We start from the raw sequence: 20038 nt of genomic DNA on the forward strand, positions 1-20038 counted from the left end.
TCTTTCCATTTGAATTATGGGGTCAATTTCCCGCGGAATTATCCCCGCCCATAACGGGGGAGGTTGTTTAAGCAAATGGCGACCTGGCGGGACCTGGCGGGCCCCACCAGGGCGGCGCATCCCACGCGAACGCAGACCCTGTGTGTGGTCTCGGTGGTTTGGGAGCACTTCTGCAAGCATGCTTCAATCACAGGTCCGTTCATGTTGCACTGCCAAACTGCACGTTCATGAGCTTCTTCGCCCTGATGTGCACACGGCACAACGTCCGCTTCATTTCGATTCACAACGGAATCCAATGGCCACCATGCATGCAAGCCCTGCTCGTGCTGCCCAGCCTGGCTTGACTTGAACAGGTGGCCAAGCAGGTCTCCACTCAATCATATATGGTCCAAGTACTCAACAGTTCAGCAGTCCACTTGTGTGCTTAAGGAAGTCTAACGCCTACAGTCTCTACTAGTAGTATCCCCCATACCCCCCGCCACGACCATAGCCACCGCCGCCACCGCCACCGTACCCACCACTCGCGTACCCACCACTCGCGTAGCCCCCATCACCATACCCGCCGCCGCCACCATACCCGCCGCCGCCACCATACCCGCCGCCACCTCCGTACCCGCCGCCACCACCCCCACCTCTTCCCCCGCCGCCCTCGCCATCACTGCTCAGCGCGTCAATGGCATCCAACAGATCCAGCGTCTCATCCAGATCCGTGCCCTTTTGTCCGTACGTTGGACGAGCCGGCGGCGGCGGCGGCGGCGCCGCCACCGCCGCACCGCCGCCACCATGTCGCGTGTTTGGCCGGCCACTGGCCGCCGACGACACTGGCTTGTTTGATGACAGCCCAACCGCAATCTCATCATCATCCAGGTCGATGTCGTCGTCATCAAAGTCCACTTCATACTCATCTGGGTCAACGTCGCCAGTGGCGGCGGCGCGGCGGCCGCCGCCGCCGCCGCCGCCGTCCTCGCTGTGCTCAATCTCCAGACTCTCTGCTCCGTAGCTGATGCTGCTGGCCTGGTTGCGCATCACCCGGGAGCGCTGCCGCTGCGCAGCCGACGGCAGCTCCGCAGACGACCTGCGTGTCAGAGCAAGAGCGCGTGCGGATGGATTGGTTGGCGCGGTGATCGATGTGACGCGTCAGGGGATGCGGTGGCGATGACGTGTCCCAACCCAGTGCATGCATGGGGTGCGCGTGATGCTGTCAACTACCACAACGGCGCGCAGCCGCCCTTGCCGTACAGGCAGGCACACACTGCACGGAACATGACTTGCTTGGTAAGAGCGCGCATCCAAGCCCACCTCCCTCTCTCCCACTGCCCAGACCCAAAAACATGCCGTACCGTACACACTTTAAAACATACCGTACACGCGCTCCCACTCCCAGCGAGCGACCCCCACACACCTGCCCAGGCCCGAGATTGACATGGAGCTGCTCTGGTGCATCAGCATCCGTTGGGCGCCGCCTCCACCACCGCCGCCGCCGCCGGACTTGGCGGCTGCTTTGCTGGCCTTGCCGAGCCCCACGCCGCTGCCCACAATGTTGATGGAGGGCGCGGAGGAATCCAGGGAGGAGGCGGAGCTGAACAGCGGCGACGAGGCCTCAGCCACTGCAAACGTAGGGAGGGGGAAACGGCGGAACGGATTTCAGCAGGGGAGGTCTCGCGATCAGGCAAAGGCGCAAGTGAGCAAGTAAGGCTCATGCGTACGCCCGGCGCCTCAGCAGCGCTCACTGACACGAAATGCAAACATCAGCTCACGAACCCCACAACCCACGCGCGCAACCCCAACTCCAACAGAAGGACGTGGGTATGAACTCATACGCATGAACCATGTAACCCCAACTCCAACGCTCACCTGGAGGAGGTGGCGGCGCGCGGCCTGCGGCTCGGCGCGCCTCTGCTTTGGTGCCCTCATCACTGAACAGATCGCTGTCGTCACTGAGGAAGGAGCTACTGCCGCCCAGGGACCGCTCCGCAGCCACCGTGGCGCGGCCACGGCCGCCGGAGGCTGTAGCTGCAGCCGCGGCGGCGGCGCCGCCGGGCGGCAGCGGCGGCTTGGTTGGCTGCTGCTGTTGCTGCTGTTTGGGTTTGTGCTTTTCGTCGTCGCTGTCTGCCATGGAGCTGAACAGCGCCGAGTAGTCGGATGCGGCGGACTCCTGCGGTGTGTGTGTGTGAAAGAGAGTGTGTGTGTGTGTGTTAAAAAACGAAACGAAAGCCCGCCCAATGACGCGACGTGTGTGTATGTGTGTGTGTACCGTATATTAAATGGGAAACAGATCAAGTGCGCGTATGTGTAGGTGCATGTGTGTATGGACGGTGCACCGGGGGCAGGCGGTGAGCGAGCGCGTCAGCTCCCTGCCTACCCAGCTCCGTGCCTGCCTAGCGCTGTCTCACGCTGCAACAGACGCTGCCGCACACACACCTGGCGGTGGTCCCGCATGGAGGCGGGCCGGGCGGAGGACGTGGTGGCCGTGGCCGCGGCGGCAGAGGCCCGGGGCGGCACATCGGACAGCGCCGAGTTGGCTGCGAGGGATGAAACACAAGACCACATACACATATATACACACATGTCAGGATAGCCGTGTGTGAAGCTATGTAAGCCCAGCTCTGTCCATCTGTCTTGATCTCCCAACTGCAACCTGGGCTGGTTTCCAGTTCTGGCCCTCGGTTCTCCTGGGTTCGGAAATCATTCCTCCTTGCACACAGCCGCCCGCATCCTCCGCCCTAATCACCCCGCCACCCCCCCCATAAGTATTATCGCTTCTTCCTAACGCCTCTGCCTGTGCTCCGCTAGTTTTACTTGGTTTGGTTTAGGTTGGGTTGGTGTTTGCACCCCTCCCCTCCCCTCCCCTCCCCTCCCCTCCCCTCCCCACGCCACGCCACGCACCGCTGGCCCTCATGTCCGCCGACGCCAGCAGGTCGTCCATGTCGGACAGCAGCAGTGTGTCGGCGGTCTCCTCCGGGTCCACCGCCAGCACCTCCTGGGGGGGGAGCGGGAGTGGGAGGGAGGTTGGGGGTAGTTGGGAGCAGGGGGGCAGGATAGGGAGCAGCAGGGGAGCAGGGGGGCTGGGGAGCAGGGGTAGGGAGGAGAGGAGCGTGTGTGTTGGGGTTAGGATCGAGATCGGTAGCGAGGGGGTGGAGGGAGTGGGGCGTGCTGGGCTGACAGTGTGTGGGAGTCAGGGAGTAAGGCTGCGCGTATGTACGCCGCACGTGCGACCATCACAAAGTCACACAAGAACGAGACTCGTTCGAGGCAACCGTATTTCAACACACGCAACACGTGACACACACACGAAACACACACGCCCGCCCACCTGCTCAAACACCTCGCTCCTCTTCTTGGCGCCCATGCCGCCGGGCAGCGGCCCCAGTGTGCTGCTGGGCTCGCTGCTGGGCGGGTCGCTGAGGGTCACGGTGCTGTTGCTGTGCCGCTGCATGGTCCTGCGGGCGGGGGGGAGGCGGGCGGGCAGGAGCAGGGGGGCGGGAGGGAGTGGGCGGGATAGGGAGGAGGTCAGACAGCATGGCGAGGCTGGGCGGTGTTTACGTGTGTGTAAGGCTGTGTACACACACACAGATACACACGCACGATACACAGACATACACATGCATCCTCTTGTGCTCGCTAACACAACCCTTCTGCTTCCCCTGTGACAAAGGCATGCAAATGGTCCCTTCCCCTTGCACATCTCTCGGCACACGTGTCAGTACCCGACAACAACAGCATTTCCTCTCACTTGTGCAGTTTGGCCAGCTCCTCGGGCATCACGAACGCAACCTTGCTCTTGGTGCGCTCCACTCGCCGCTGGCCGCCGCCGCCGCCGCCATGTGGGCCGGGCGTGTCGTCCACCACGGACGAGCTGGTGGGGCGCAGGATGCCGGTGCCGGTGGCGGGCGCGCTGGCGGCGGGCGTGCGGCCCTCCCGCTCGTCCTCGTCCACGTCCATGAGCAAACTGTGTGTGTGTGTATGTGTGTGTGTTGGAGGGCTCAAGGAAACGAAACACCCATGCAATGTATGTGTGTGTGCATATGTGTGTGTGTGCTCGCGCGCATGTGACAGCAGAAAGCGCAAGGCAGGGAGTAATACGCCCTTGTCGTCTTGTCTTGTTCAGGCACGGCCTAGCAGCAGGCGGATGCCCACCCACCTGTCCTCCTCCACCACCTCGCTCCGCTCCGTGTGCAGCGTGCGGCGGCTGGTGGCGCGAGACGCCGCCGCCCCCCGGCCGCTGCGACCCGTGGCGTTCAGTCCCTCATCCGCCTCGAAGTCGTCGTCGTACTCATCCACACTGTACGAGTCCGAAGACCTGTGCGCATGCACGGGTGTGAAGTGCACGAATGAGCGTACGACATGCGGGGTTTTGTGTACGGCAGCACGCACGGCGTGTAGGCTGGCACATCGTTACGCGCGGTGGCGGGCGGTGTGAGTGGAGGCGGGGTCCGGGGGCAGCAGGGGGAAGCGCGCGGGGCCAGGAATGCCGGTGCCGCCCTCAGTTCCAAACAGCGCTAAGAGCTCCGAACAGCTTCGGACAGCTCCCTTCTTCCCAGCCAGCACTCCCGCTGATCCGTCTCCCGGCGGTCTCCATCTGCACACTACTCTTCCCACCCACATTTTGGACGCCGCCGCCGCCGTCGTCTGCTGTGTGGCCGGCCTGCTGCTGGCGGCGGCGGGCGGGCTGAAGCCGGTCCGCACCGTTTCCTTGACCCAGCCGCCCGGAGAGCCGGCGGCGCCGCCCCCGGACGTGGACGCGCCCCAGTCGTCTTCGTCGGGTATCTCCGAGCCCGCGGCCTCGCTGACGCGGCGGGAGACCGGTCGCGATGCGCCGGTGCCTGCAACAGGGCGATGTGAGGGCATTCGCATTAGCAGCAGCACCCGTTGCGAATTCACTTGCGATGCGAGATTGACTGCGCTACGGTACTTGAACTGAAGCGTCAGCGCGTCTTGCACGTGCGCTAGATGACTGGTAACGCTAAAGCGCCACTGACATTACCGCAATACGGTACTCACGGGCTTTGCGTGGCGAGGTTGTGCCTGTGGAGGATGCCGACATGAATTCCTCGCTGTAGGCTTCGTCGTCAGATACGGAGGAGGCCCCGGCAGAGCTGCGAGCGGCGGGCGCCGGCGGCGGCTTAGGCGGCGCGGGCCGCACCGCGAAGGACTGCAGCCGCCCGAACGCGCGCGGGCCTGTGGGGGTGAGGATGCATTGTGGAGGCGGGCGGCGGGGGCATTTCGGTAAACGTAGTACTGTACTGGTAACACATCATCATATCGGTACTGTGGGTGATCGGGTACGAAAGGTTCCGTAATGATCAGCGGACAATGACGGACATCCGCAGTTGGGAAAGGGGCCTTGTTTCCTGTTTGCAGGTGCGCACGCTCGCTCGCACAACGCGAGTCCTACCTCCACTGGGTTCGGAGGACACCTCTGACGGCGCAGAGGAGCGCCTGGACGAGCGCCGCGAGGGGCGCTGGCTGCCGCGGCCCCCTGCTGCCGCCGCCGCCGCCGCCGCCGCCCCCGCATCCGCCTTGGCCAGCTCGTGCTGCTGCGCGTAGGAGGTGGGTGCGGTGGGCGGCGGGTAGCCGGGCCAGTAGGACTGGGTGGTGCCCATGCCGGGCTGCGGCTGCTGCTGTTGGGGTTGGGTGGGCGCCTGGCCGGGCGGGAAGTAGACGGGCATGCCGGGGGGCATGTTCTGCGTGCGTGTGTGTTTGGTGGGGGAGGGGGAGGCGGAGGGGCGTTGAGGAGGTCAGAGAGGCGTGGGATGAAGCATGGCGAAAGATGAGGCGGTTACTGCGAAAAGTCAATGAAATTGAGGAATACAAACACGTGAAGCGAGCGAGCACGGCGGGCCGTCGCACACACACCCTGTTCCCCACACGCACATGCACACACGCAGTCGCGAGATGCACGTACCGCCATCATCTGTGGGTTCATCATGTACGGCATCATGCCGGGTGGCGGTACGGCGCCCGCCACTGGCGCCGCCATGAAGGGCTGTACACTGGACATGGCCTGCGCCGCCGCCTGCGCCGCCACCTGCGCCGCCATTCCGCTCATCTGGCCGCCCATCGCGCTCAGTGCCTGACTAAGCACCGTGCGCATCGTGACTAAGCTCATGACCTCCCACATGAGAACCGAGCTCATCTGGTAGACGCTGTTGCCGCCGCCGCCGCCAGCGGCGGCGGCCGCGGCGGCGGCGCCTTTGCTGCCGAGCAGCCCGCCGCCGCCGCCAGCCATGGCGGCGGCCGCCGCCGCGGCGGCAACTCGCGCCGCCGCCGCCTGTGCCGCGTACTCGGATGAGGTGGTTGATATGCTGGAGTTGTCCAACGAGGATTGGTCCTCGGAGTGGTGTTGGCGGTGGTGGTGATGGTTGTGGTGCGGTTGCCCGCCCCGCCGGGACCGGGGTGGCAGCTCGGGAGAGGCAACGTCGTCGCTCCAGCGCCGCCTGTTCCGCTCCGCCTCCGAAACCACCCCCTCCTCCTCGTACCCGCGCTCTCCCTCCCCGCGCTCCTCCACCTCTGCACTCGCCTCAAGCGCCGCCGCCTCATCATCACCACCGGGACCGTCGCCGCCGGCACCGCGGCCGCCGTCGGCGTCAAGTTGCGCCGCCAAGTCGTCTTCCAGATCTTCTGCCGCCGCCGCGTCGGCGGCGCCGCCGCCATTGGCGTTGGCCATACGCCGCCGTCGTGGCGACTTAGATCCAGATTTGCCTTTGCCTCGTGTCCGCCGTGGTGGCGATGCGCCCACTGCCGCCGCCGCCGCCTTCCGCCGCCGCGGCGACGGGCTCCGGCCTGAAAATGCCAGCTGCTGCCGCGCCGCCGGGCCGCCCGCCGCCGGCTTGGCTCCCGCCGCCGCCGCCGCCGCCCTCTTACGAGGACTGGCGCTGCGTGGGCGCGGCGGCGAGCGGCCGACACCCCGCGTACGGCCTGCGCTGTTTGGCCGGGCGCCATCCCGAGCCCCCGCCGTCGTCGTCGTTGCCGACCGCATGCCGCCAGCGGTGACGGTCACTGTTGTGGTCCTTGTTGCTGCCGTGCCCGGCCGCCTTGCAGCTGTGGCGGCTCCAATGGCCTTCGCCCGCTGCTCCGGCCGGTATGCCGGAATGCGGCCCGGCGACGCGCCTACGACGCCGCCGCTGCGGCGGGGCCCGGTGTTGTCGGAACCTGCGGAGGCGGTCGTGTCCGCGGCCCAGGCCACACGAAGCGCCGTCGCCGGCGTCTTGGCCGCACTAGAGGGCCCTGCCTTGGCAATCGCAGCCAGCGTGCCGCTCCCCACACCCACCTTCTCCCTTACCAACCCGCCCTTCCCGCCGCCATGTGCTGCTGCTGCTGCTGCTGCTGCTACTCCCGGCGACGGTGCAGTGCCCGGCCGCCGTGCGCCGCTGCCGCTGCCGCCATCCGCCACCGCCACCCTGCCCGACCCTCCCCTCCCCTCGTGCCGCCCCTCCCGCAAAGCCTCGTGTGCCGACAGCACAGCCGCGTACGGCCGCGTCGCTCGGTCAATGGCGCGCTTCTGCCGTTCCGTCAGCCCCTTTCCCGCCGCCGCCGAGCCGCCGCCGCCGCCAGCTCCCGGCATAAACAGCGCCTGCAGTAGCGCCGTACCGGGCACGGCCGCCTCCGCCGCCCGCAGCTGCCGCTCGCGCCGCCGATCCCGCCGCCGCCGCTCCTCCTCCCGCTCCATCTCCCACTCCTCCGCGCTGTCCAACTCCTCCTCCGCCGCCCTCTCCGCCGCCAACCGCTCCGCCTCGTACAACTCCTCAGCTGCCATCAGCTCCGCCGTGGTCGCCGCTCGGCCCGTTGGCAGCCGCCGGCCGGCGGCGGCGGCGGCTGGTGCCGGCGGCGGCGGCCCCGCCGCCGCAACGGCTGCGGCGTACGCTTCCCGCTGCTTTGCCACCGCCTCTTGCGCCCGCTGCAGGAAGGCTTGCGGCTGGTTGGCAAGCAGCGGGTCGTTTGCAAAGAAGAGCGGCGGAGGCGGCGGAGGTGCACGCGCCGTTGCCACCACCGCCGCCGCGCGCTGCCGCCGGAGCTTCGCCGCGCCAGCCGCCGCCGCAGCCACCGACTCCGCCGTCAGCGTCCCCTGCTGCTGCTGCTGCTGCTGCTGCTGCTGCAGGTGTGTGGGAACGACCACCGCCGTTCCAGCGGCGCCCGCGCCCAGGCCCGCGCCCAGTGTTAATGTGGCATCCGCTCCCGCACCCAAAGGCCCCGCTCCTCCACTCAGCGAAACCGACGCGCCGCCTGCACCCCAGCCCCACCCCGAACCCATGCCCGCAGCGGTGTTGGGCCCGGTGCCGTCGACGCCGGCAGCAGCTGCGGCTGCACGGCTGTAGGTGAGCTGCTGTGGCAGGATGGTGAGGCTGGACAGCGGCGGCACGCGTGCGCCGTAGTGCGTCAGCCGCACGCTCACGTGCAGCACACCCACCTCCAGACCCCCCGGGCTGTGCACCGTCACCTGCCGTACGGCGGCGGCTGCCAGCGCCGTCGGCGGCGCCGCCGCCAAGGCGGCGGCGGCGGCGGCAGGCGCGTGTGGCGTGGGTCGGGCACCCGGGCTGAGCATGTCGGTTAAGAAGTGGTTACCGGCAGGGAGGGCTGGGGCCGAGGCGGGGGCGTGGGGGATGGGGGCGGGTGTGATGAGCAGCGGCGTGTGGCCCGCCGCGAGCATGGTGGGTTTGGGCAGCGTCTTGACATGGAATAGAGAGACGTAGAGGGGCGTCTGCGAGGGAAAGGGTGGAGGGTGGGGTTGGGGTGCTGGCGTGGTGTGCTGGTGGCAGGATGGCAAAGGATTGGGAGGAGAGACGCGGGCTGTTGTTGACAGCTGACCCGGGGTGAGCGGCCTTCTAGGTCCCGAAGCTCTCGCGGGCAGTCGCTCGCTGTGTCTGCTCGTAAGCTGGGTTCGGTAGGCGGTGGCGACGCACCTGCTCGACCAGGAACTGCAGCTCCTCGGCGTCGGCCTGGAGCATGCAAGCCTTGCCGCTCTGGAAATCAATTAAGTCGACTGGCGGTGGAGGCCACGCCGCCGATGTGTCCAGCATTGGCTGTTTCGCGTACACGAGTAAAATTGGGTAGTCCAGCAGGTTGAACGCAACCGCGTAGGGGCATGCCGACGGGAAATCGCCGCTGAGCGCTGGCCCAGCGGTTGCTTCCACGAAAGCTGGGTCCGCAAACTCCAGCGCATGCACAAAAACTTCAAAGTTGAAGTAATCCATCGCGACACACTACGGCAGCAGTGTCGCTGCTGGCAAAGACTGTGCTGCTGGCGACGATTGGTCTTTTGCAAGGCCCCAATTCAGGTACCTTGCCTTATGCTACACAGCTGCATGATTGAGATTGTGGGTACGTAAGACTTTGGCTTGCAGGTTTACTGGGCTGCAGCACGGCAACCGTTGCCAGCCCTCTCTATGTAGGTGCTGCAGACGCAGTTTGTGTATTGAATTATTAAGGAATAGCTTGGTAGCAGTCCGGGTGACACGTTCACAGCAGTCTGCGTGCCTGCCTGCCCCTGCGTGCCGAACCGCAACATGATGGGGCAGCAACATGTGCCAACTCGCTAGGTACGCGGCCAATAACGAACGTATTTGCATGACTGCATAAATACTTGAGCAGATAAAGGCAAAAACTTGCAGTTTACGGGAAACAAAACTCGTTGCCTTCGAACAGCACTTCTTGGTGTTTTCCCCCTTCAAATATTTTCTAGCTGCTATGGAATAGCTTGTTTATATCTAATAGAACACTAAACAGCCTGAAAGAAGGCAAAGGCTGCCCACAGCTCATAGCTGGGCGTCCCTGAGCGCGAGCTCGCGTGCGAAATGGGGACGAATACAGGTGTAGAAGTACGGATAGGATGGGAGGAAAGCGAGCAGAAGGAGTTCCTCAAAGCCATCCGGCAACCCCTTATGGTCCAGACGCCCCTCCAGCTCGTCGTGGAGCAGCTCTTTCAGCGCATCCAGTCCCAAGCGGCGTACCTGAACCAGATGAAGGAAAAGGTACGATGGGGTCGCCTTCGAATGCCCCGGTTTTGCCAGCGTGAGTAGTGCCCCCGCCGCGCTCTTGGCCGCGCTGGCCCCGGGCGGCAAACTGGGCCCTCTCCCTTTTCTGTGTCTGCCCCCCAAACCGCCGAACGCATTGCTCACTATGCAGATGGAGCGGATAGCCGTGAAGGACGTGACGGCGGATGAGCTGCTGGAGCGCATAAGGCTGCTCGAGTCCAAACAGGGCGAGGCGGCCGGGCCCAAACTGGACCCCTTCAACCAGCAAGAGATCCTATCGCGACTGGAGGTGTGTTCACATTTATTTGTTGGTGTGTGTTTGTTGATGGGGAGCGAGGAGGGAGCGGGCGAGCGGTGATGGAGCGCGTGGGTGGTGTGGCGCGTGGCCGTATGGGGTGGCGTTGGGGGCGGGTGCCTGCAGTACGTATCTCAGGGGCCGGCGGATACCGTATCGTGCGGAGCTGCTTCCGCACTGAGCGCTTTGCAGCGCTGCGCTCCGCCTTGCACCTGCCAACATTCATGGCGTCTCTTCCCCACCCTTTTCGTTGGGCTCGGCCCTCAATATCTTTCCTCTCGCTCTTCTCTAGGCGCTGGAGAACAAGCTGGCAGACCAGGCGGCGGCCAGGTCCGAGTGGGTGAGTCAGCGCGCGGGTCCTGCTTGCGAGCCGCCGGGGCTCTCGGGAGTCGGGGGTCGGGGGCCAGGGGCTGGGGGCCGGGAATACCAATCGGCGCCAGGACGGCTTCACATGTCACAGGGATTCGGGGCGCACGGTGAGAGACACAGATCTGCAACCTACCCACAACCCCACAATCCCACCAACACCACCCCATGCTCCACAAACACGGCAACACGCAACCTGCGGCAACACGCAACCGCTTACACAGGCAAGCAGCGGCGAGGGCATGGCCGACGTGGAGTCCCGCCTAGCCCGACTGGAGTCGCGGCTGTCGGGCGTGTACAACCTCAACGGCAAACTGCTGGCCCTGGAGCAAATCGCCGGCGGCCTGGGCGTGGCCGTGCCAGACCTGGAGTTCCCCACAGGCGGCGGCCCGCCGCCGGCCGGCGTGCCGCCGCTGCAGCTGGCGGCGTGGCGGCCACCGACGGCGCCAGAGGAGCAGGCGGCGGCGGCGGCGGCGGCAGGGGCGGCTGCTGCGCCGCCGCCTCCGGCGGACGAGCTGTGGCCTTCGGCCACCAAGCTCGGCGTGGCCGCGCGCGGCGCCAGCGCGGCGGCGGACGGCGCCTCGGCGGCGCCCGCCGCAGCGCCGCCAGCCGGTGCGGCCTCCCCCGGCACAGCGCCCGGCAGCGGCCACCCCTCCACCTCGGGTATGGCGGCGGCCGCGGCGCCGCCGCCGCCGCAGCTGCCGCTGCCGCGCGTCGGCTCGCCAGTGTACCTCAGCCCGCGCGGCCTCGCCGCAGGCGCCGCCGGCGGCGGCGCCCCCACCGGCCCCAGCCGCCTCGGCAGCATGCTGGGTGCCGGCGGCGCGTCGGCGGCGGCGCAGGCCATTGTCGGCGGCCTGACGGCCGGCGGCGCCGCCGGCGCCACGGGCTCCAGTTCGCCCACCATCGCGCCCATTGGCGCCGGCGGCGCCGCCGGCGGCGCGCGGGTGGCGGCGGAGCTGGCGGCGGTGCGTGCGGAGAACGAGGCCCTGCGGGAGGGCTTGGAACGGCTGGGTCAGCAGGTGGCGAGCCTGCGCAGCGGACTGGGCTCAAATGCAGTGGAGTCGCTCAGCCGCCTTCAGACGGTGGAGGAGGGCGTGGGGTCGTTGCAGGCGCAGGTGGCGGAGCTGGCGGCGGCGGCGCGCGCCGCCGCCGGCCGCACCGGCTCCGACGTCACCTTTGCCGACCTCAACCTGGTGAAGAGCAGCGTGGAGGCGGTGGCGGCGGAGGGCGCCAAGCAGGCGGCGGCGCTGGCGGCGGTGACGGAGCACGACTTGCCGGCGCTGGCGGCGCGACTGGAGGAGGTGGCGGAGGGGTTGAAGAAGGGCGGCGAGCCGCGTGACATGGACACGTTGTTCCATGAGCGGCTCAACGGACTGGAGGCGGCGCTGGGGGATGTGCGCACGGAGCTCAAGGGGGCGATGGAGGAGCGGCTGGAGGGGGCGCCCACACTGGAGGACCTGCAGGTGGGGAGGAGAGGGAGGGGGACAGGGACAGGGACAGGGACAGGGACAGGGACAGGGACAGGGACAGGGACAGGGACAGGGACAGGGACAGGGACAGGGACAGGGACAGGGACAGGGACAGGGACAGGGACAGGGACAGGGACAGGGACAGGGACAGGGACAGGGACAGGGACAGGGACAGGGACAGGGACAGGGACAGGGACAGGGACAGGGACAGGGACAGGGACAGGGACAGGGACAGGGACAGGGACAGGGACACAAAGAGGGAGGGCACTCACTCGGGGCGTGCACTTCCTGGTGGGCTGTGACGACGTTGCGGTCACAGCCGGCCCAAGGTCTCAAGCAACAGGTGCACGCATTCACACGCATACTGTAGCCGCCCATGCACACCTTCCGCTCTACCTCGTCTCACCCCCTGCCTGCCTGCCTGCCTGCTTGCCCCCATCCCACTTGCTTGGTTTGGTTTGGTTTGGGATGGTAATCCCCACCCCACCTCCGTCCCCCGCTCAGGCGCTGGAGGAGGCGCTGGAGGGCCGCGCCAGTGCGGACGCGCTGCGGCAGCTGCAGCTGCAGACACACGCCCTGGGCCAGGCCGTCGCGGGCGTCAGCGACGCACTCGCGCTACGGCCCGAGCTGGGCGACCAGCTGCGTAGCGCCGCACACGCGCTCGGCACCGGCGCCAACGGCGGCGGCGGCGGTGGCCTGGGGCCCATCGCAACCAAGATGCGCTGCCTCACATGTGACCAGCCGGTGGCAATGCCGGGAGGTGGCGGAGGCGGTGGTGGTGGTGGCGGTGGTGGTGGTGGGAGCCGGCAGGGCGGCAAGCAGGGCGGGAGCTTCTTGCCGAGGCTGGAGAGCATGCCGGCAGCAAAGGAGGGGCCGCCGGGGGGCCCGGGGCTGGGGATTGCGGAGCTGCGTGCGAGCAAGGAAGAGCGGCTGGCTGGGCTGAGCGTGGGGGGCACCAGCGGGCACGGGTCGCGAGGTGGCGGCACGCTCAAGGCGGGGGATCTGGATGACTACGCGAATGGGACGGGGTTGGGGATGGGTTTGGGCGGGGGCCAGGGGAGGGACGGCAGCCCGGGACGGCAGGTGGCGGCGGGGCGCGCGGCGCGGGTGCCGGTGGGTGGCAAGCCCGGGAACCTGGGGCACGGCTCCAAGCCGGTGTTCTTGTGAGCGGGGGCAGGTGTGGTGTGAACGATAGGTGGGGTGATGAGTAAGTGTGTGTGTATGGTCTCTGTGTGTGTAAGGTTGGTGTGATGGTGGAGAGCGGGTGTGTGGCGCGGGGATCGCCGGCGGCACAGTGGTGACAGAAGGGGGTGACCGTTGATACACTAGCATGTGGTGATATGCTGCCGTTGACCAGAGGTGATCTTGACACATTGGGCAGGACTTCAGGCGGGCTATGCAATGAGCCAAAGCTGCTAGACAGAGCCGACTGACTGGGAGGCCTGACGTGGGCTTCGCAGATACATGACTAACTTGACGCAGTGCTTGGTCGGTTGTAGTGGGTGCAAATCTAGTCACACACAACAACGGACAAGTTGGTACCTAGGCAGTACCCTCACTTGATGCCGTGGCAAGGGCCACGACGTGACTCATTGAACTTTGCAATGCAAGCAGTAAGGTGCTGGCCATATAGCAGGGTGCACGCGGCGAAGAGGGGCTCGCAGTGGCGACCAGCGTTGTAATGTCACTGAACTGATGTGGTCGACTACACCCGCTGGCGGCGGCGGCGCCCACGCGTGCATGGCGCGAGCACACGGCTGCACACACAAGATCCGGGCCGCATTCAGCCGCACGCTTTCCGGCAATCCCGCTGGCGGCACTCGTGCGTGGCGAGTATGTGCCATAAGCATAACCTAGTGGCTTTTGTGCACGATGGAAGGAGCTGAAAGCAAGTAGGGCGAAGTAGGACATGTGAAGGGGCGCCGACACGAACCGCGCCAGCCCCCATGCAAGTCCACGCACCCGCCATCCCGCATCGCCACACCCCTCAGTTGCTTAACCATTATTATATAATAAATTCCATATCATGCCGCGAATACGCAAGCCCCAGTTTGCAGGGGCCCAAAGCAGGCTCGCGTCGTGCTTCAACATTTTGCTGTCCGGTGCTTCTGGTAAACCTCACCTGCGCTCTGATATCGCGCATGCTGTGCTTTAAATGTGTCACAGAGTACTCGTTAAGACAATAATAGCTGACATGTAGCTCACGCGCCGATTCGACGGTGCGCCATCGCAGGCGAGTGCCTCGCGGGCGAGCTCGACTGCTGCGGTGATGGCTGCTGCTCCTCGGTGGCAGTCTCGCGGGCGCTGGCCGAGTACTGCCAGCACAGCGATGCGGCGCGGGAGGCGTTCGTGCGGGCGAGAGGCTTTGAGGCGATGCAGGTGCGACTTTGGCAGCCCTGTCGAGGCACATCTGTTTCCTGTGTGCAGGGGGCGCCAGCTCCCTCCCCCGACTGTCCCTCCTCTCCCGTAGCTTCTGGCTGCAATGCAAAGTACACAAGCGTCAAGAGAGTTGTACTCTGGAGCCTAGCAAAGCATCTGCTGTCAGCAAGACCAACGGGGCCCTTTAACCCCTCCGTTTTAAACTGCCTGTGCCGCCTGCAGCTTGCTCTAGCCCGGGGCAGCCCATCTGTGGCGGCCGCGGCGGCGCGAGTTCTGGGAGCAATGATCAGCTCACCGCACGGCCTGCGGTGCCTGCTGCAGTGGCAGAGGTGAGAAAGCCAACCCTGAAAAGTGTGGCGCGCGCAGTGGTTACAGTACACGCGCGCGCAGGGCTTTTCAAACATGGAGCCTGCTAGCCTGCAACGGCGCCAACCCCACCCCCACTTCGTTTCAGCGCCTTGAAACCCTCTTTCTCTCTCAGTTTCAAACCCCTACGCTTCACGACATGCATGCGCCCTCCAAACAGGGGCGCGGCCGCCTCGGGGCCCCATGTCGGCGCCGGCGGCGGCGCCGACCTACTGACGCAGCTGGCGGCGGCGGCGGCGGCGCCGGGCCTGCCGCCCGACCTGCGGGTGGAGGCGGTGGAGGCGCTGCGCTGCGGGCTGGCGGCGCTGCATGGGCCGGCGGCGGGCGGCGGCGTGGAGCTGGCGGCGGCACTGCGGGTGCGGCACGGAGGGTGTGCGGGTGTGCGGGTGCGGATGCGGATGCGGGCGCGGGTGTGCGGGTGTGCGAGTGTGCGGGTGCGGGTGCGGGCTGGCCGAATAACGGCCGTAGGGGGCTGATGGGACGGATGTGATCGGTGGCGGTGGTTGGGTCAGTGGGGCACACGGAGCTGCGTAGGACGATGCGGACATGACGATGCGGACACGGGTCCGCTGGCTGCTACACGGGATCCGCCAGGTTTCACCGCTGCCCCCTTGCCTTCTGCAGGCCCAGTTTGCGTCTCCCGGAGTAGCCAAAACCAATACCCTCATGGCGGCCGCCGCCGATGGCCGCAGCAATGGCGGCCTCAGTCTCGGCGGCGTGAGCGGCGGCAGCGGCCTCAGCAGCGGCGGCCTGCTCCAGTCGGTGGCGCTGCCGGCGCTGCTGAGTGACAACCTGCACCTGCGTGCGGCGGGGGCGTGTCTGGTGGCGGCGGCGGCAGAGGAGGGGCTGTTGGGGCGGCAGGCGTCCGGCGGCAGCGGCGGCAGCGGCAACGGTGACGAAGTCGGGAGTAGTGCGCAGTGCGGCAGTGGTGGCCTTCCCGACTATATTGACAATGAAACCGACAGTGAAATGCTCGCCGTGGCGGCGGCTGGTGCCGGTGGTGGTGCTGGTGATGGTACTAGGTACGATGGGCCGTGGACGGAGGAGCAGGAGCCATGCGGCGGTGACGGCCGAGGTCCGGGGCCGGAGATGGGTGCGGCGGCGGCCGCGCTGAGGGCCGCGTTGGGGCTGTCCCCAGCTGTGGGCGCAGGCGGCTGCAAGCACGGCGGCGGCGAGGACGAGGGCGGAGCGGCCCGCACGGCGCAGTGGCGACAACATCAGCAGCAACAGAACCAGCACCAGCACCAGCAGCACCACCAGCAGCACCACCAGCAGCTGCAACAGCAGCAGCAACAGCACCAGCAGCAACAGCAGCAGCAACAGCAGCACCAGCGGCTGTGGCTGGGGGCGCTGGCGGAGGTCGTGGTGGCGCTGTTGAGGAGCGTCAAGGTGGGGAGGGGCCTGCCTCGGGGGTCAAACAAAAACCGTTGGGTGTTGCTAGGCACCCTCATGTTGCGCACCCATTCGACGCATGCCATGCGACGGTTGACACTCACATTTGACAACTAACTTTTCAACACCATTCTGCCGTGCTGTGCCTCCTGCACCCCACGCCACCCCGTCCCACGCCACCCCACCCTCACCCCACCCTCACCCCACCCCACCCCACCCCACCCCACCCCCACTCCCCTCCTCCCAGGCGGTGCGGCTCCTGGCGGCCACCCAGCTGGCGGCCGCACTGCCGGCGCTGTGTGCGGCGGCCCTCCTGCCCGCCTCCGGCCACGTGCCAGCAGTCCCGGCGGCAGCACCACCAGGAGCAACAACGACAACAGCAACAATGACAACAGCAGGAGCAGCAGCAGGAACAGTGGCGGGGAGGCCGTCGATGTCATCCGGGTCAATAGTCGTGAGCCGCGCGGAGCGGGAGGCGCTCTTGGATGCGCTACTGCTGTGCATCCGCGGTGGCGGAGCCGGGAAGGAGGGGGCCGGCAGCGCTGCCAGCAGCAGGAATGGAGGCGGCAGCGGCAGCAGGAGTGGCTGGGGTGGCGGCGGCGGCGGTGGTGATGGGGAGCGGTCGACCGTGCCGCCGCTGTGTGTGTGGGCGGGCGCAGCTGCGGCCCAGGTGCGTTCGTGCACGGGCGTGTCATGCGTGCCCGGTGGTGTTAGGGTTCAGGCTTTCGGGGCGTAGCACCGTTACACCGTGCTACAATGCTGCAAGCTGTGCCGCCCCTCCCCTCTCTATTCAGGCTTTCCTGGAACAAGCGGCCGGACTGGCGGCGCAGCTGCTGCAGCCACTCCTGCAGCAGTTGCAGCTACAGCCGTCACCAGTGCAGCCGCCACAGCTACAGCCGGGTCAGCTACAGCCGGCGCAGCAGGCAGTCTCGGCAATGGCGCAGGATGCTACAGCCGTGGGTGCAGCCGGGGGGCCCGAGCAGCTTTCCCTTGCGCTCTCTGCCGCCGCCCTTGCTACAGCCCTGGCGGATGCGTGCGTTGTCGTTGCTGCTGCTGCTGCCCGGCCGCACCACCAGGCCCAGGGAACGCTACAGCCGCCACCACAGCCGCAACCGTTTGGGGCGGGCGGTGGCGTGGCTGCCGTGACGGTGCTGGTGACGAGGCTGTGTGAGGCAGTAGCAGCGCTGTCGGCTGTGGCGGCGCAGCAGCAGCAGCAGCAGCAGCAGCAGCAGCAGCAACTGCTGCTGGGCACCCACGAGGCAGCGATGGGGTTCGGCCAGGTGGCGATGGCGGCGGAGGCGGAGGCATGGCTACAGCCGGGGCTTGGGGAATGGAGCGCCTGGCGGGCGCACGCCGCGCCACAGGGTGCCTGGCTGCAGCCCCCTGGATGTGGCGACGGCATCGCGGCAGGAGGCCTCGGCGGCGGCTTTGGTGGAGGCGCCGGCGGCAGTTGCAGCACTACGGCGCCGGCGGCTCGCGCACTGGCGGCGTGCGCGGCGGCGGCGATACGGCTGCTGGGCGCCCTGAGGACCCTGACGACGACGCCCGCAGTGGCAGCGGCGGCGGCAACCATGGCAATGGTGGAGGGAGAGGTGGCCGCCGGCACGGCTGCTGCGCCGCAGTCCGAACTCTGCGCGATGGAAGCCTCGAGAGGGGCATGGGACACGGCCGCGCAGGCCCCCGGAGGTGGCAGCAGCAGCGGCAGCAGCTGCGGCAGCGGAGGCAGCGGAGGGGGCAGCAGGGGCGGGGGAGGCGTGCTGGTGGAGGTGCGTGTGGCAGGTGCTGTGGCGGCAGTCCTAGACCTGTGTGGAGAACGGTGTTGTGGGTGCGGTGGAGGCGCGGGGGGGTGCGGGGCTGCGCAGTGCAGTGGGGAGCTGCTGGCGGCGCTCTGCGCTTATGACGCGGCGCCACTGCGCGCCCTGCTGCACTGGCGGCGGCAGCGGCAGCGGCGGCGGCGGCAGCAGCGGACGGTGCAGGAGGAGGTGCGGGAGGAGGCGCAAGTGGGCCAGCGGCAGCGGCAGTGCCAGGAACCGCAGCGAGAGCAGTGGCAGGAGTCCGAGCGGGATGGAGTGAGTGCAGCGGCGGATGCAGCGGAGCACGTGTGGTGGCGGCGGCTGGCGGCGGCGGTCACCCGCCTCGCAGAGGCTCAGCTGCCCCGTGCCAGCAGCGGAAGCAGTGGCGGCACCAGTGCAGCACATGCCGCAGCTTTCACTGCGGCGGCGGCGGCGGCGGTGGAGGTGTCAGGGCCCTGGGGCAAGGGGCGGCGCAGCGAATGGTCGGCAGCGGCGGCGCCAGCGCACCGGGCAGACGAGGTGGACCTGCTCCTCCTTGCGCTGCGGGTGTGGCGGGAGCTGGCGGCGTCCGAGCCCACGTGCAGCTGCCCGCCGCCCCGGGGCGCCGCGGCGGCGTGTGGAGGCGCGAGCGGCGGCAGTAGCTTGGGCTTGGCAGCAGGCGCCAGGCGAGAGGCGTGTGCCCAGGTTCCCAGTGCCGTGGTGGCGGGGCTGGCGGGGCGGGCTACTGGTTGCCGCATTGGGGATGGCAAGGACTCAGGAGGCACGGCATGCGACGCGTGCTGGGTGCGGCCCGTCGCGGCGCTGGCGGCCGCTGTGGAAGCGGCGGAGGGTCTGTGCCCGCAGCCGGTGCTGCTACGGCCTGACGTGGCGGCGGCGGTGGTGGGCGCAGAAGCTGGCAGCAGCATGGGCGGAATGGGTGGCGGCGGGATGGGTGCTGCTGCTGGCGGCGGCGGCGACAGGTCGGATCAGGCGTGTGCTGCGGAGCTGATGCGCACCCTTGCTGCTCTATTTCTGCCGGCCCCGGCGGAGTGCGCGCATGCAGGAGCGAGAGGCGCGGGGTCGGCACTTCCGCCGGCGGCCGTCACAGCCGCACCGGCGGCGGCAGCAGCAGTGGTGGCGGCTGCAGCGGCGGCAGCGGGCCTGCACGTAAGCAGGAATGGTGATGGCGGCGGATGTGGAGGGGGCAATGATGGTGGTGGTCGCGTGCCAGCGGCTGGGAGGGATGACACGTACCCGCCGTCAAGCTCCGAGCTGTACGACAGGGCCCGGCGGCTGCTGTCGGGTCGGGTGGCAACCCCGGGCTCCGGGGCAACCCACGATCGGGTGCAGGGGCGAGAGCCGGAGGCACGGAGCCATGAGGCTGCGCCGCAGTGGGAGGCGCGGGAGGCGGCGCGGGAGGAGCGAAAGGAGCGGGAGGAGGAGCGGGAGGAGGGGCGGGAGCGGGACCTCCAGGAAGCCGAGGCGATTCTGGAGGAGTGCCTGGCGTGTGTGCCGCCTGCCGGTTGGAGTGCGGGTGTGTGATGGGACAGGGTTTAGGCAGGTTGGCGAGGTCCCGTAGGGTGCAGCAGACGCCCATACCCCAACTCACTGGCCTCGGCTCTACAACGTCATGTTCGCTTGTGCGTGTTGCGTTCTTTCAAGCATATCAATAAGCAGACAGCAAACAGTTTGCAGCGGCAGAGCAGGGTTGGAGTGCGGGCGGTGACGAGGTGTGGCGTGGCGCCGGCGCGGAGCGACTGGTGTGCTTTGCCGATTTATTACAGTATGGATTGATGGGACGATACCACCATGTAAGGCAGGCCCGCCTACGGGGAATAGATCTCAATGAATGGCAGTGGAGGTCTGGAGCTGTGCCCAGACTGTGCCCCCCCCCCCTCTTGGTTCAGAGTGGTGTTGGAATAGACTAGCCCTCCCGCACGACCCCACACGCAGCCGATGTGAGCCGGGTAGTGCCACTGTGTGTGCGAGCCGACTGCCCAGCCCTGCGCAAGATGGACGTGCCCAACC

General features: G+C 67.5%; 3 protein-coding genes across 3 annotated transcripts; 2 read left to right on the forward strand and 1 right to left on the reverse strand.

The window, feature by feature from the left end:
* Positions 1-64: 64 nt before the first annotated feature.
* CHLRE_07g325749v5 (uncharacterized protein) lies at positions 65-9410 on the reverse strand. Its single transcript, XM_043064077.1, has 13 exons — positions 8901-9410; positions 5906-8698; positions 5396-5684; positions 5002-5178; positions 4604-4823; positions 4142-4300; positions 3734-3949; positions 3314-3440; positions 2887-2980; positions 2422-2522; positions 1855-2155; positions 1403-1607; positions 65-1075 (listed from the first exon to the last, which is right to left on the reverse strand). The coding sequence occupies exons 1-13, from the start codon at positions 9189-9191 to the stop codon at positions 454-456; spliced, it is 5595 nt and encodes a 1864-aa protein (XP_042922644.1). The 5' UTR covers positions 9192-9410; the 3' UTR covers positions 65-453.
* A 160-nt stretch (positions 9411-9570) lies between these two features.
* On the forward strand, positions 9571-13795 carry CHLRE_07g325751v5 (uncharacterized protein). The gene is made up of 5 exons (XM_043064078.1): positions 9571-9968; positions 10123-10260; positions 10559-10606; positions 10857-12095; positions 12606-13795. The coding sequence occupies exons 1-5, from the start codon at positions 9792-9794 to the stop codon at positions 13266-13268; spliced, it is 2265 nt and encodes a 754-aa protein (XP_042922645.1). The 5' UTR covers positions 9571-9791; the 3' UTR covers positions 13269-13795.
* A 325-nt stretch (positions 13796-14120) lies between these two features.
* CHLRE_07g325752v5 (uncharacterized protein) lies at positions 14121-19942 on the forward strand. Its single transcript, XM_043064079.1, has 7 exons — positions 14121-14258; positions 14335-14480; positions 14703-14809; positions 15007-15202; positions 15471-16235; positions 16486-16908; positions 17033-19942. The coding sequence occupies exons 1-7, from the start codon at positions 14243-14245 to the stop codon at positions 19550-19552; spliced, it is 4173 nt and encodes a 1390-aa protein (XP_042922646.1). The 5' UTR covers positions 14121-14242; the 3' UTR covers positions 19553-19942.
* Positions 19943-20038: the final 96 nt, after the last annotated feature.

The sequence above is a fragment of the Chlamydomonas reinhardtii genome, chromosome 7 (assembly GCF_000002595.2).
Source record: "Chlamydomonas reinhardtii strain CC-503 cw92 mt+ chromosome 7, whole genome shotgun sequence".
Lineage (NCBI taxonomy): Eukaryota > Viridiplantae > Chlorophyta > Chlorophyceae > Chlamydomonadales > Chlamydomonadaceae > Chlamydomonas > Chlamydomonas reinhardtii.